This window comes from Trachurus trachurus (genome assembly GCF_905171665.1).
Source record: "Trachurus trachurus genome assembly, chromosome: 17".
In the NCBI taxonomy this organism is placed as follows: domain Eukaryota; kingdom Metazoa; phylum Chordata; class Actinopteri; order Carangiformes; family Carangidae; genus Trachurus; species Trachurus trachurus.
In genome coordinates this window covers 64,113-80,010 of record NC_139900.1, presented here as the reverse complement: position 1 = coordinate 80,010, position 15,898 = coordinate 64,113, and the positions used below count along the sequence as shown (strand labels likewise).

The 15,898-nt window shown below is 46.6% G+C and overlaps 1 protein-coding gene across 1 annotated transcript; it reads right to left on the bottom strand.

The window, feature by feature from the left end:
- Window positions 1-94: 94 nt before the first annotated feature.
- On the bottom strand, window positions 95-14,358 carry lamc2 (laminin, gamma 2; the record flags this gene model as incomplete). Its single annotated transcript, XM_083990674.1, has 21 exons — window positions 14,098-14,358; window positions 11,460-11,636; window positions 10,822-10,939; window positions 10,530-10,651; window positions 10,169-10,300; window positions 9,593-9,782; window positions 8,914-9,026; window positions 8,165-8,557; window positions 7,343-7,576; window positions 7,024-7,160; window positions 6,699-6,855; window positions 6,329-6,534; window positions 6,130-6,212; window positions 5,890-6,027; window positions 5,377-5,521; window positions 5,104-5,253; window positions 4,496-4,610; window positions 3,535-3,731; window positions 2,524-2,682; window positions 2,337-2,430; window positions 95-348 (listed from the first exon to the last, which is right to left on the bottom strand). Exons 1-21 carry the CDS (start codon window positions 14,174-14,176, stop codon window positions 95-97), a joined length of 3,393 nt encoding a protein of 1,130 aa, XP_083846800.1. The 5' UTR covers window positions 14,177-14,358.
- Window positions 14,359-15,898: the final 1,540 nt, after the last annotated feature.

Genomic DNA, 15,898 nt, shown 5'->3' with positions numbered 1-15,898 from the left:
TGTTCATGTGCACTTTTCACCTCGTCTTTTGGTATTTACCATAATTACCATAGCACATGAAGGCACCGTTAGTCAGAGTTGAACCGGACGGAGCTCAGGCCTCCTCGATGGGCGCCGTGTTGAAGCAGCCGACGGGGACGGACCTCAGGATGTCCTCCAGGTTGGCGATGTCACCGAGGACGGAGTCGATGTCCAGGTTGATGGCGGTCACCCGGCGGCGCATGGCGGCCTCGTGCCGCTCCATGTCGCTGAGCCGCGGCCGCAGCCGACCCTCCACCTCCCTGTGGGCGCCGGCCAGCGAGTCCTCCAGCTGCTTCAGCCGCTCTTCATCCACAACACCGGGCTGGTCTGAGGAGGAAGAGGAGGAGGAGGAGGAGGGTTAGGGTAGAGCAGGGTAGGCAAGGCAAGGCAATTTTATTTGTATAGCCCGTTTTTACCACCAGTTTGTCTCAAAGGGCTTTACATCCCATCATAACAACATCCTCTGTCCTTAGACCCTCACATCCACTGAGGAAAAACTCCATGGAAACCCCTGCTAACATTTCCATATTCCGCACATTCTGTGACAAACTGTAAACTGTTTTCTTGTCTGTAACAACATCTATTGCACGTCTGTCCGTCCTGGGTGAGGGATCCCTCCTCTGTTGCTCACCCTGAGGTTTCTCCTGTTTTTCCCTGTTAAAAGGGTTTCCATGGAGTTTTTCCTCAGTCGATGTGAGGGTCTAAGGACAGAGGATGTTGTTACGATGCCATGTAAAGCCCTTTGAGACAAACTGTTTGTAAAAACGGGCTATACAAATAAAATTGCCTTGCCTTGCCTTGCCTTGCCTTTTAACAGGGAAAACCAGGAGAAAGCTCAGGGTGAGCAACAGAGAAGGGATCATCACCCAGGACGGACAGACGGGACAGAGATGTTGTTACAGACAAGACAACAGTTTACAGTTTATGTCACAGAATGTGCGAAATAGGTTAGGGTCTAGGAGGAGAAGAGGCTCAGAACACAGTGCTGCAGTCTGCAGCCGAATGGCTATGGCCGCTCAGAGCGTCAACGCTCTTTATGTAGCACTGTAAAGTTTAAACTCGTTGTGTTCCTCCCTCACTTTGGTCCCAGTTGGACTGACTCTAAGGGATTCCTTCAGACTAAATGAGGAACAAACCTTAAAGGGACAGTATGGGACTTTATTGGCTTTTTATTGACAAAAATCAAATATCGCTTTCTTAAATACGTATTTCACTGAAGTGGAATCGCGCCCGCATACAAACGAGCGCTTTCTCGTACCTTAGAATGAGATGTTACAAGTCGTTACAAACATACAGGGGGGGGTTCACCGAACCTTCTCTGCCATGTTGAATCGCCATGTTTTACGTTCAGTGTCACCGTGGCTGTAAGTAACCTCAAACTCGGGCCGCCGGAGCTTCTCGGCTCGGGGAGAAAGTTTTCCAGACAGCGCCTGTTAAAACTGTCACCACCGTGTAGCTAGTGTGAGGAAGGACGGAGGCACTGGTGTTGCCTTCAGGTGCAGTCAGACACCTGAATGACGCCGTGAGTGACGCCGTCGGCAAACCGACTGGATGTTATTTTACTCGACGAGAGAAAGCCGGTAAAACGTGGGTCAGGTAAACAATACGACATCACCATGACAACATATTGTCACGCCTGTATTGTTTTGCCTCGTGCTGGCGGACCGTTTGTTTACATAGAGGCTTGTTTATCCTGATACATGCAGCGTGTGTTGTTTTTCTGACTTCTGCCCGAGTTTACGTAAACGCAACAGCAAGAATACGTGCCGACATGCAACCGCACCGCTAGATGGGGGTAAATCTCACATACTGTCCCTTTAAGTACCAGGGGTCCAGACCAACTTTTTTTTACCCCAAAATTAGGAGCTTTTAGGAGCGCAAGAAAAATACATTTGGGTTGCACACTGTAACTCAACTTGCAAAGCAAATATTCACATTTCACATTGTTACTGATGAAAACTTTGATGAAGATCCTCATGATCCTCTAAACCAGGATATATAGCTCTGGTAAACTAGTTTTAGCAGGGAGAGAAAGTATGCATCCGTTGTTATCTTAGCCAACGTTAATTTCCTGGTTGCACAGGTGAAAAATTTACTTGCACTGTCTCAAATTTTAGTGGCAAAATGTTCCCATTTAGAGTCTGGAGCCCTGAGGACTTCAGTGGATGTTTTAAGGAAACCTTCAGTAGAAGAACTCCAAACTCAGACTTCCCTCACTCACTGAAGCTGTTGTGGGTTGTCTGGGTCCAGATAATGTGCGTCAGTGTTGTGTTACATATAGTGTTGTTGTGTCAGATATGACGCCTTGCACTCACTCATGTTGGCCAGCATGTTGTTGATGTCTCTCAGGGTCTTTCCCACCGCGTCTCTGGCCTGTTTGGCGTTGTTGAAAGCTGCAGCTGCTCCGACGGCCGCCTGCACACACACACAAACATTTATACTTTACGTCCGACACCGTGTGAGTCTTGTCCCTGACAGAGCGTCTCTCTGTGGACACTTTACCTGCTTGGCGTCGCCCTCGCGCCTCTTGGCATCGTCCAGTTCAAACTCCAGGTCTCCGGCTACTTCGTCCGCCTTTGTCTTCAGATCCGTGGCCTCCTTGTGGAGCGTGGTGGCTTCCTTCAGCAGACCGCTGTGAGGCGGCAACGATCCAAATGTTCCCTGAACAACAGAAGCACACGGTCAGTCACAGGGCAAAGGTCAAACCGGTTCACATGAACAGGACTGAGGGGTGAGTAAGCAGCTGTTTCCTCTTCTATTCACACCAACTGACTGACTGAGTCCAGAGCCCACGGGTTCTGGGTGTCGTGACTTTGGCAATTGACTTCAATGGTCTAGCATATGTAGATATTATGTGAGAATGTTTATGACCGGTATGTCTGAAATAATGGAGGTATAGTTACTATGTGAGAATGTTTATGGCCGGTATGTCTGAAATAATGGGGTTTAGTTACTATGTGAGAATGTTTATGACCGGTTCGTGTGCAATAATCAGTCAGGGTGCAATCATGTAATACCTGCAGTGTTTGAATGAGATCGGCAACAAAATGTGAATATGGATAGAATATTTAGTTGTTATAATATGTTGATAATATACCATGACCATCTGATGCAATACACCTGGCACTTTAAACTGATGTGCACTTTAGGGCACCGTGCAATACAACTTGGTACCATGCACTCCTGCACTCTAGCACTGGTCACTTTGGCCCAGCACTTTTGCACTTTTGCACTTTATCTCTCAGAAACTCTTTAGGTCCCACTACCCATGGAAGTGTGGTAAAAATGTTATAGTTGTTTTGTTATGACCTTGTTGTCTGCATTGTTATGTCGTTTATAATACTGTGTTTTTCTGTCACTGTACTGTTTTTATGTTTTGGGACTCCGGATGGAAATTAGCACTGCTGCTATAATCCGGCTCATTTACATGTTTTTATATGTTCATTGATGTGCACTGTCCCACCCAAATAAACCAATAAAGTAAAGTAAAAGTGCTAAGCTAGGCTAACACACCTCCAGACTGCTGACCAGGCCCTCCAGCACGTTGATGCCTCCCAGAGCTTTGTCGTAATGTTGGGACACGTCTCCCAGGACGGTCAGTGTCTCATTGTTGTTGCTGACGGCCTGTTGGATGGTGGCGTTGATGCCCGGTAGACGCCCGATGGCAGCGTCCGCCAGAGCTCTGCCGCCGTCGATCTGCTGGTCGAACCCTGAGGAGGAGGAGGAGGAGGAGGAGGAGGAGGAGGAACGATTAGTCCAGAGTTATGAACAAAGTTAAATCAGTCAATTGCCCAATTCCAATTCTAGTTTTCACCCCTAGCCCTTAACCCTTGCCCCCTGAAACGGAGCTACAATTCGTAGAGGTTGAAAGTCAACCCCTATGAATTGGGACACCCCTTCAACAATCACATACGTCATCAGTCGTCTCTGCTGGCTTTCACATAAGCAGACGTGACAAGCTTTTGCCACAAATCCTGTATTCAAAACCACATTAACTTAATAAAATAAAATAGAATGTAATGCAGACTGACCGGTTTATTGTAAAACATGTATTTATTGATGTAAATGTGGTGATTTATGTACATAACGTTCTCCGAAAAGCATCGGAGCAAACGTCTAAACAGCCTCATTTGGATAAACCGACCTCACATTGGGGACCTAAACAGCTACTTTCTCGCATGAAAAAAATATTAAAACTTAACAAAATGACGTAATAACAGCGCTACAGTGAGAAATAAAACAGCTGCCGGGTTGCCGCAAGATGCATTCTGGGAAACTTGTCATACACCTCAGTTTGTAGTGTGCCTCTGAAAAATCTCCGTTTGAAGGTCCAGATAGCCAGACCACTTCCCCCTAACCCTCGTCTGGACCAGAATTGGGACACCACAACTTCACGTGAATGCACAAAACGAAGGGCTAGGGGCTAAGGGGGGAATGGGAATTCACCCAATGTGTCAGTCAGAGCGTCGTGTACCTCTCAGCGTGCTCAGTGCGTCGTCCAGCTCCTTGGTGTTGCTGCTGATGCGCTGCAGGGCGCCGTCCGCGTCGGCCTTGGCAACGTAGACTCTGTCCAGCAGTTTGTTGGCGTCCTGCAAACACAGAAACGTCTCAGCTGGATCCAAAATCTCAATGTGACTCAACAAAACTAAGACATGTGAACTATCAATCAAACAGATAGCTCATCAACAGAAGCTACGTAGCTCAGTCAAACTGCTGTTTATCCTTCATCTAAGGGCTCATGGTGAACTCATGGTGAACTCTCCTCTGGTTTACATATATGCACATATACACATTTACAATATGACACTTATGGACAAATGTGTGTTTGGGTCCTCGATCTGAGCCACCTGATGCACTTCCTTATCTGGGCCAATTCTGGCTCTTGTTGTGTTTCTTTGCCAGAACCAAATGTGGAAGGAACAGTTATGTTGAGAATGGGACTGGGTAAATACTGGACACCAAGAAACACACACATGTGGCCTAAGTGCCTTGACACCCAGTAATACCTCTACAGCTGGGCTCACAGATACTGTAGATGTTGTGGTGTAGGTTGTGTGTAGATGTTAGTAGCAGGTTGTGTACCTGCTGGGCAGCCCGGCCCGTAGCCAGAAGGTCGCCGGTGGCGGCCATGTCTTGCTGTACGCTGCCCTGAAGGGCCTCAAAGTCCCCAATGTTCTTGTCCACCAAACCCTTCATACCGTCCAACCTGGAGACCATGGCATCCACCTCCCCCTGAGCATCATGGGAAAAACACACAAACATTATGATCTTACGCTCAGGAAGTAAAAGCTTATTTTCCAAGATGTGTTTTCTGAAACTGAGCGACAGGTTTCTCCATCGAACAGCAGCTGTTACCTTCAGGGACGCTGGGAGGTTTTGCTCCATGTTGGCAATGCTTTTCAACATGCCCTCTGCCATTTTGCTCTCGTCTTTGGCCTCGCTGCTCAAACGGATCGCCTGGTTCTCCATGCCCTTCACCTTGGCAGAGGTCTGGTCGTACCTGAATGCACATGGACAGTTCAACAACACGTACTAGGACAGTGTCCCCGGGTGTGCTGATGTCTGTCCTAACCCGAGTCTTGTATCTAACAATGTGTGGACAATCCTACAAACAGATTCTAGGCAAGGCAAGGCAATTTTATTAGTATAGCACGTTTTTACAAACAGTTTGTCTCAAAGGGCTTTACATCCCATCATAACAACATCCTCTGTCCTTAGACCCTTAGAACTCCATGGAAAACCCTTTTAACAGGGAAAAGCAGGAGAAAGCTCAGGGTGAGCAACAGAGGAGGGATCCCTCACCCAGGACGGACAGACGTGACAGAGATGTTGTTACAGACAAGACAGGTTACACATTATTCTACTCACATGGTCTTCAGATCTCCAATCAGCCCTTTGACCTTGTTCTCTCTGTTCATGAGATTGCGGACCAGAGCCAAACTCTTCTCAGAGTCACTCAGAGCGTTGTTGGCGGTTATTTCCACAGTGTCGGCCTTCGTCTGGTGCCTGGGAGATGGACAGAGAGGAGTTATCACAGCTGGCAACGGTGAAGACACAGAAGGTCCAGTGTGTGTCAGTGACATCATGAGCTCAGTATAATGGACTTACTTATCTGCCAGGCTGGTGGCTGTCTGCACCAGGGAGGACAGGAAGTTTGGACCCAGCGAAGGAGCATCTCCAAGAGGAAGGTCCTGAGGGAGGGGGAGAGGAAATACCATCATTTTCTGACTCTCCTTGGTGCTGTTAACATTACCACCACAGAATACTCTGCTCACTCATTTTTTAAAGCTTCCCTCCAGCGACTTACAGCTGCTCTGAGGTTCTCCTTGGCCTCCTCCAGTTTGCGTTTCATCTCATCCATCAGAGTCTGGACCTGCTTCACCTCTGTTTCGTAGGTTTTCTGTTTGTGTTTGATGTCGTCGGCCGTGTCAGCGAGGTTCTGGATGTCCTGTCCCTCTTTCAGCTGACTACTGCTGATGGACGACAGACGACGCTGCAGACTCTTCTCCAAATCTATTAGACAAAGGGGAAGTGACGTCATCAGTACATAACATCCTCTCATCAGTCACAAAAGATCCAGTTCCACTAATGTCCACTGGTGCTGAACTCAGTGTCCCAACTCAAACTCATATTCTCCACCCCAAGTAAAGGATAAAGGGATTGAAGCATCATCTTACCTTCCAGCTCCTCGGTGTCGTCCTGCAGAGCGCTGACCAGCCGCTCGGTGGCTCTCAGAGTCGCCTCCATCTCAGCGCTGTTGGCTGGAGTCAAACCCCCGTCCATGTCTGAGAACTTGGTCTCCAGATCCTTCAGTCTGGCAGCGTACGCCTCCATCTGACGTGACAAGAAATAGGTTTTGACAAGGTGCAACATGTTAGATGCTGTGTTTAGCGAACTGTGGCGCTCTGCTGCGCCCATGTGGTCAAACTATCAATACCTGCAGATTAAAATATGAGCTTTGATTGGTTCTGTTATTACAGAACCATGGACAAGCAGCTGTACCTTTGCCTTGATGGGGCTGAAGCAGGCGGGGCAGTTGGATCGTTGGCACTTCAGACCTTCGAATCCCGGTTGGCACCGACAGTGACCGGAGTCATCACACTGTCTGGACTCAGAACCGAGGATGTCGCAGTCGCACGCTGGTCCACGAAACAACGAGAGGAAACAACAGTAAGAGATCCAGTATTCTTGATTTCTGCACTATTTCTTACATTCAGTTTTTAAAGGGTACTTATGACGAAACTCTCTCATCTACTGACATTGAACCTTTTTGTCCACATGCAGCTGCCATACCGTAGGAGTATGACAGTGAGATTCTTACGTTTGCAGGCGTCGGTGGCTCTGCTGTGGTAGAAACCTCTCAGACAGGTCTCACAGTTCCAGCCTTTCGTGTTGTTGTGACATTTCAGACATTCGCCGGTGTTGCGGTCGCAGCTTCCCGCCACGCTGACGTCCACGTGGCCGTTACACTCGCAGGGTTTGCAGGAGCGACGTGGGCCAGAGACTCCTGCAGTGTCTCCAAAAAACCCTTCCTGGCAGACGTCACAGCGAGGACCTGAGGGCCAATGAAATCAACTTATTTCTGTTCCCAACTCTACTTTTCTACGATGACAAGTATTATTATCATGCCGTCATATCAGTTGAGTTTGCTCTGGGACTTAGTTAGTTAGTTAGTTTCATTTATTGTCCACGGTGTGGAAATTTGTTTTTGGTTTCATAAAAACAACAAGCAGGACAACAACAACAACAACAACAACACTAACACACAGACATCTTCAGGGCAAGAAGCAGGACAGCAGTGGCAGTTACATTACAACACATCAACATGGTGTTCAGTGCACCAATGGTGTTAGGAATAAAGGAATTTTTAAAAATATTAGGATTTGCCCTTGGCACTTTGTAACGTCTACCAGAGGGAAGAAGTTCAAACTCCCTATTGAGTGGATGAGACGGATCGTTTGCTATGTTGACAGCTTTTTTCCTCAGCACTTCCTCGTACATACAACTTAATATATGTACCTAGATATTTGAACTTGTCTACTACCTCTACAATTTGTCCCCTAATTATAAGGGGCTGCACAGGGTCCTTTTCATGAAAAACAAGTTCCTGTGTTTTTGTTACATTGATCTCTAAGGAACTTACCGGTGGTTCCAGTTGGGCAGTGGTTGCACCGCGGCCCCAGAGAACCGGCAGTCAGCGAGCAGGACACTCCCTCTGGACAGGGGCACTTCATGCAGGACTCGGGCTGCCGGGGGTCTCTGTAGGAGCCGTCCGGGCAGCGCTGCTCTCCGGGCGTCTCGTCAGCAGAGTAACAGTCACCGGTCTGAGGGTCACAGCTGCCTCCTCTGCAGCTGCAGGCTTCACAGGGGCTGAAGGCTCCGTCTGCAGCCGTCCTACGCTTGTAACCATCCGTGCAGCGTTGGCAGAACTCGCCCTCGTATCCGGTTGGGCAACTGCAGGTCTGAACCCAGCGGGCGGGGACGCCATCCCCACGCTGCGCTGACACCAGCTGCACGTCGTCAAGGTAACCACGTCCTGAGAAGACACAACATCATGTGTCATGGCAAGGCAAGGCAAGGCAATTTTATTAGTATAGCCCGTTTTTACCACCAGTTTGTCTCAAAGGGCTTTACATCCCATCATAACAACATCCTCTGTCCTTAGACCCTCACATCAACTGAGGAAAAACTCCATGGAAAACCCTTTTAACAGGGAAAACCAGGAAAAAGCTCAGGGTGAGCAACAGAGGAGGGATCCCTCACCCAGGACGGACGTGCAATAGATGTTGTTACAGACAAGACAGTTTACATGTGCTACTGACTGCTAAACACTAGGATTACCAACATCAGATCTGCTCCTCCTGTTTCCAGCTGGTGGAGGAAAAAACTCACCTTTTTCGCCGAACGTTGCTCGGATCTTGATAGCGGTGAGATTCTGAAGAAGCTTCTGGAACTGGAAGGATGAAAGCCGAGGCCTCCACCTGCTGCCGGGCTGCTCGTCCAGTCTGTTCATCAGACAGAAGAGTTTCACACGTTACAACACTGAGACACTCACCAGCCTGCACTGAACAAGCTCCATCAAGACATTTGAATGACTGTTCCTGAGCTAAAACCAGAACAGATAACAGATGTGGAGATGGAGGTGCTCTCATCAAACAGATACACATGTTTTCCAGATCTGCTGGTTCTCCATCAACCACTATCATCACACAGGTGTGTTAAATTGAGCTCATCTTTTAGCCCAGACTTTGTTTTTGGATGTCTGCTGGGAAACAGTCTGCAGCTTCCTCTGTGACACGGCTGGGGGTCAATCCCATGAGCCTCAGTGGCTGCAGACCTGTTTCTACTTGCTCTGGTTACCGCAGCAAGGTTTCTCCACTCTGACAGGAATGTTCACACATTCCTAGAAATAAAAATCTTTAAGTAGCAACAAGGACGAGGTCAAACTGTGGATCTCCAGGAGGCAGCTAATTTCAGCTCCGTGGAGCCTATCACAGTTTATCAGTTTTGCGACACAAACGTAGACACAGAAATGAAGGGGGTGTTGATGATGATGGATCATCTCTCTGACCTGAAGCTGTACTTGATCTTCTGCCCACAGGGGACGATGGACCGCAGCTCACCCAGAGACCCTGAGACTCTGAGGCCGGCCCCCTCTAGGACCACGTCGCTGGTGGACGGGTGTCTGACACCCCGGTCCAGGCGCAAGGAGAAGGAGAAGTTCTGACCGTAACTCATCAACTGGTTCCCCAAGTACGGGCCTGTAAGGAGAGCAGATGAGACACCAGGTCAGAGGAAGAGAGGAGGAACCAAGGGAAGAGGCAAGGCAGTTTTATCTGTATAGCCCGTTTTTACCACCAGTTTGTCTCAAAGGGCTTTTACATCCCATCGTAACAACATCCTCTGTCCTTAGACCCTCACATCCACTGAGGAAAAACTCCATGGAAAACCCTTTTAACAGGGAAAACCAGGAGAAAGCTCAGGGTGAGCAACAGAGGAGGGATCCCTCACCCAGGACGGAGATGTTGTTACAGACAAGAAAACAGTTTACAGTTTATGACACAGAATGTGAGAAACATGGAAATGTTAACAACAGCTGAAGGAGGAAGCTTCTTCTGGTGGGGGGGGGGGGGGGGGCTGTTCTCACCTGGAGCGTACAGGTAAACCGGCAGGCTGTGTTTGGAGATCACCTCCAGGTCTCTGTGTGTTGGTGACCATCTGAAGTGAACGTCACTGGGTTTGACGCCCTGAGCGGTCGCCACCGTCCAACCATCAGCACCTGAAAACACAACACAACACACACTCTGTCACAACACACACTCTGTCACAACTCCTCTCCTAACTGCTGGAACGCATGATCTGATATCACCCCAGGAGCGCTGTTGTAACCAACCGGTTAGGTTTAGGGTTAAGGTTAGTCCTGGGCTGTTGTTTACTTGGTGATATCAGATCGTGCCTGCTGGAACAGTCTCTGGGCTTTACATAATGTTGAAGAGGTCAGTAGTTACCGGTCGTGAAGGTGGAGGCGATGTCGTGGACAGAATAACCAGACTGTGCAGAACACTGGCTGCTGTGGCCGTAACAGAAACAAGGTGCGGTGTGACTCCCAGAATCCTCTCTGGTCTGACGGCTGGAAAATATAATGTGTTGGAGCAATGGTTACAATGGAAGAACTGAAGGAAGTTGAAACTGCGTCATTTGAAAAGCAAACAGAAGGAATGTTTAGTGCTATTTTAAAAAATCCAAGCACCAAAAGCAGTTACAGTGTCAGCTGAAGCGTTCGATTGTCTGAGCTCGTACCTTTGTGAACATCCGTTGGGTCCGATCGGTCCGTCAGGGCAGCGGTTGCATTTCTTCCCCGTGACTCCGTCTTTGCAGCTGCATCGGCCGCTGCTGTCACATGTAGCGCCGACAGAACCTGGAGGAGAAGCAGTTGGGTTAAAGGGATAGTAGCATTTTTTTAAAGTGAGGTTGTATGATCCACAAAATCTGAAAAAAAATACACAGTTCCATTGTTCGCTATAATATAATTTTTTCCAGCCCTTCAAAGTGCAGGAAAAACACAGTTTTTATGGTTGGTTAGGTCCAAATAAAAACTGTGTTTTTCCTGCACTTTGAAAGGCTGGAAAAAATTATATTATAGTGAACAATGGAACTGTGTATTTTCTTTCAGGTAAAACCTCTTTTAGGCCGTGAAAATAGGCCGTTTCTTTGGGTCTGTTCACAACACTGTATGTTGTAAATCTCTGGGCAGGGCTATTATGGGCTGGCGTTGCTAACGGGAGGAGTGCAGGGAGTCTTCTACTGCAATTAAAGTACTTAGGGGCTATTTGGAGATCATACAACCCCACTTAAAAAAAATGATACTATCCCTTTAAACTGCAGCAACAGTTTCTCCTGCTGCCAACATCATGGACATCCGTGCTGTGGTTTCTCACCTGTGGCGTTGCAGCGGCACGGCGTGCAGCTCTGCCCCGCCCCCTCCTGGTAGAAGCCGGCCTTGCAGCGCTCGCAGCGCCGTCCTTCGCTGTTTCCCTGGCAGTCCACGCAGTGCAGGCCGAAGGCGTCTCGAAGGCAGTACCGAGACCGTCCGTTGCAGTCGCAGCGAACTGTAGCTGCAGGAGGAGAAGACGGAAAGTGGAAATCATTTCATCTGATTGATTATAGATTCGATTTCTATGATCTTTCAAAATGTGCTCCTCTGGTTGTTGATGTTTGGTGTCTGTTCGTTATTTCTGAGCCCTAAGGTTCTACATGTTGTTTTAGTGATTAAATCTATCACAATCATTAAGTACCTCTCTGCTAAGTCATGGTTTGTCTCCATAATTGTCATTTTAAACGATTTTGAACATGAACTCTTTGCAGATCTATAGCTGATGATGCAGTAAAGGCAAAGGTGTGTTTCCTTTGACATCAAACATCCACCTTAGATCTGTTCTATGAACCTGAGAGACAAAAACGCAGCCACAGTTTCTTTCCACTGAGATTTAACATGTTCAGACGGCGCGTTACAGATGTTTACAGAGGTGGAGGTGTCTCATTCTTTCTGTGGTTTGTTCAGAAATCCCAGTGAGAGCGGGCGGCCCCTCCCAGCCTGAAGCCCTGCAGACATCGGCCCCACCCAAACCAAACCAGCCAACGCCCCGTTGAGGAGCTGAGGCGTCGACTGCAGCGAGCTGAGGGACGTTCGCTGACCAACCAGCAACAGGCTGCTGCTTGTTCCTGCAGCTGAGTGGCAACGTTACATAACCAGCTGCGTTTCCATCACAGATCACAGCTTCTCACTGAATAAAAGAAACATTTCTGAAATTTCTAAAAAGTACAATTGCTATTTGCAGCCAGGTGTTTCCATTGAAAGGTGTTTAGTGAATGAGCCATAACTCTGGTGAAGTCTAATCTCATCTATATCCCATAATTCTTTTAAACTTTGAGGAAGATGGATGTAAGCATGTTGCGTTTCTATGGTGATTTCACAGACAAACTATGGAGACGGATACGTCCAATCAGCTGTGTGATGTTCTCCAGCTGAAAGAAGTGTTTCCATAACACTTTTGCAATGCACTTTTCTATTGATACGTACGAAATGTAGTAAAAGTTTCCATTTACCAGTTTTTAATTGCGATATTTAGGTTTTGTGCATTTCTAAGGGGAAATGGAAACACACCGACTGATCCTGGGTCAGCTGAGCAGCAAACACACACACACCCAGCTGACACAACGCCCTCGGGGCCCGGGGCCACTCCCACTGAGCACCTTAACGTCTCGACCTACCGCCGAGTCTGGAGGTTCGATTCCCCCTCAGCCGACAGACTCAGTCCAGCAGTGAAAGAGACTTTTACAGCGGTGAAGTTCAGACTGTTGATTTGCTGTTCACACCACAGTGAACTTTGGTCTTAAGTGAGTTCATTAAGTCAAAGATAAGTCAAGGTGAAACACGCCACAGCTGACTCAGAGCCGGTGCAGACGGCTCAGTCATGGTGGATTCACTGTGACTCACTGATAACATTCACCTGGGCGTCGCCACGGCAACCGTGAGTTAAGGTGCTGGGCTTTTTTTTTCACGACTTTGTAATTACCACAACATGACCTCATCCACAGGTGAGGGTAATAAAACAGTCTAAGATCATTTAATTCTCATAAGTAAAGAAACAGTAGAAAGTTTCATAAGAGAGAGTTGGTTTAATTAGTTTAGTTCAGATAGTTTAGATTGAACATGTCCCATGTCGTCATAGTCTGAAGCAGTGATCGCTGGTTCAATTCCCAAACTGAGACACTGTTTATCGCCCAGTCTCTGTCCTTGTTTTTCTGTCTCTCTTCACTGTCCAATCAGTAATTTAGTTTAGTTTAGTTAAGCCCAGATAACTTAGTTTAGTTTACTTCATCATCTTTGTCATCAACTTTTATTTAACCATGAAAACATGCAAAGAAAACATTGTTATTTAAGCAGAAGTGAAGAAGTTTGAACTAGTTAAGTTTAGACAGTTCAGACAGCGAAGTGTTAGTGGTTCAGTTTAGTCGGTTTAGTTTTATAAGAAGATGTTAGAGCAGATGAACCTGCTGCTGATTCTCCTCCAGTCTAACACAACTCCTCATTTATTACAACAGCAACTGTTTGTTTTCATTATTCTGGATTTGTTTGTCACCAAATCATTTCCAGGAGGTTGTAACTCGAGGTACAACAGATACAAAATAATCAACCCAAATCATTTCAGATAAAACCAAAAAAAAAAAAAAAAAACCCAAAACCCCCGACTCAGAGCTGAAAACACGCGAAGGTTCAGTCTGAAACAACAACAACAACAACAACAACAACAACAACAACAACAGATGGAGAGGAGCTCAAACAATAAATAAATAAATAAATACGACATCTAACTAAGATCTTAAGTCTTAACTAACAAGTCTCAACTAACAAGTCTTAATTCAAACAGTGCAGTTTGTTTTACTGTGTTTTAACTGCGTCTTCATCTATTTAACAAAGTATTTAACTGTGTTTTAATGAAATGACATTGTTATATAATAATAATAATAATAATAATATTTGATATAGTTTAGTATTGAGTCAGTCAGACTTACAGTAGTAGCGGTAGTGGTGTGTCGCCTGGCAACAGGCAGCAGCCAGGAGTGTGAACAGTGAGATCCAGCTGCTCCTCATCCTCAGATAATCAATCAACCAATAGAAAATCGATCAGTAAACCGTAGAAATCAAATCGATCAGTAAACCGTAAAGCTCCGTGTCCGATCGTCAGGAGTCGCAGGTTCGAGTGCTGCAGCTGCGCGCGCGGCGACGCTTTTAACTCCTCGTCTGCTGCAAGTCCAGACTCGCTCACACACTCACAGGTGATTCACACACACTCACTCACACTCAGCCAGTCAGTCAGAGGATATGACGGCTGTGTGTGTGTGTGTGTGTGTGTGTGTGTGTGTGTGTGTGTGTGTGTGTGTGTGTGTGTGTGTGTGTGTGTGTGTGTGTGTGTGTGTGTGTGTGTGTGTGGGACAGTGCAGGGCGTTGTTCTGGACTCTTCCACCACAGTTAGACGATTGTGAACGCAGCTCAGTTTCTTCCTCATGGAAAATATCAGAGTGAACATAAAACACACACAGCTGTTATCACCAGTGTGTGTGTGTGTGTGTGTGTGTGTGTGTGTTTTATGTAGTGACTGACACACACAGCCATCCATTACCTACTGTATAACAGTGATCAGTGTGTATCTGAAACCATCTTGTGGAGTCGTTAGGGTTAGAACTCCTCAGTCTGTTAGGAAAGGTAGAAAGGGTTAAAAAGGAACTGAAACAATGGCTCAGACACCAATCAGAGTACATTACATTCATGTATCTACTTTACTTCTCCTGTGACCTTCAGGATTTATGACGTTTCATTAGGGACAATGGAAATAAATACAGGGACCATAAAGAGGTTTGAAAATGTTTTTTAAACCTCTTAATGGTCCCCTGCACCACCACTCTGTCATATCTGATCCTATCTGCTGTTAATCCTGTAGTCTACTCATGTCTGTTTCATGATGTGTGTCTGTAGTCTACTCATGTCTGTTTCATGATGTGTGTCTTCTGCGTTGTCCTGTCATGAATGTCTCTCCTACTGCACAACGAATCCACCTACGGGTACTAATAAAGTAAAACTGAACTGAACTGATCAGCCTCGTGGCTTTATTGTGTTTCATATCACAACCTTCTGTTTTTTAGTATTTTTTTGGGGTGTTTTTGGGTGTTTCCTGTATTTGATAGCACAGTGAGATAGACAGGAGAGAGAGGGGGAATGACATGCAGGAAAGGTCTGCCCGACGCGGGATTCGAACTGGGGCCGTCTGCGTTGAGGACTGTAGCCTCTACATGGGACGGACGTCTTAACCACTGCGCCACGACCTTCTGTTTTATGTAACTATGGAGCAAGACAAGGCAGTTTTATTACAGTAGTATAGCCCGTTCTTACCACCAGTTTGTCTCAAAGGGCTTTACATCCCATAATAACAACATCCTCTGTCCTTAGACCCTCACATCTATCTATCTATCTATCTATCTATCTATCTATCTATCTATCTATCTATCTATCTATCTATCTATCTATCTATCTATCTATCTATCTATCTATCCATCTATCTATCTATCTAAAATAAAAGACAAAGAGAACAATAGAATAACAAAGATAGATAGATAGATAGATAGATAGATAGATAGATAGATAGATAGATAGATAGATAGATAGATAGATAGAAAGATAGAAAGATAGATAGATAGATAGTTCACAGCCTGCAGGTAGGGTGTGTGTGTGTGTGTGTGTGTGTGTGTGTGTATAATCTGTAACCTGAGGCTGCAGCTGTGACGCACCTTGAACCTCAGACACACACACACTTACACA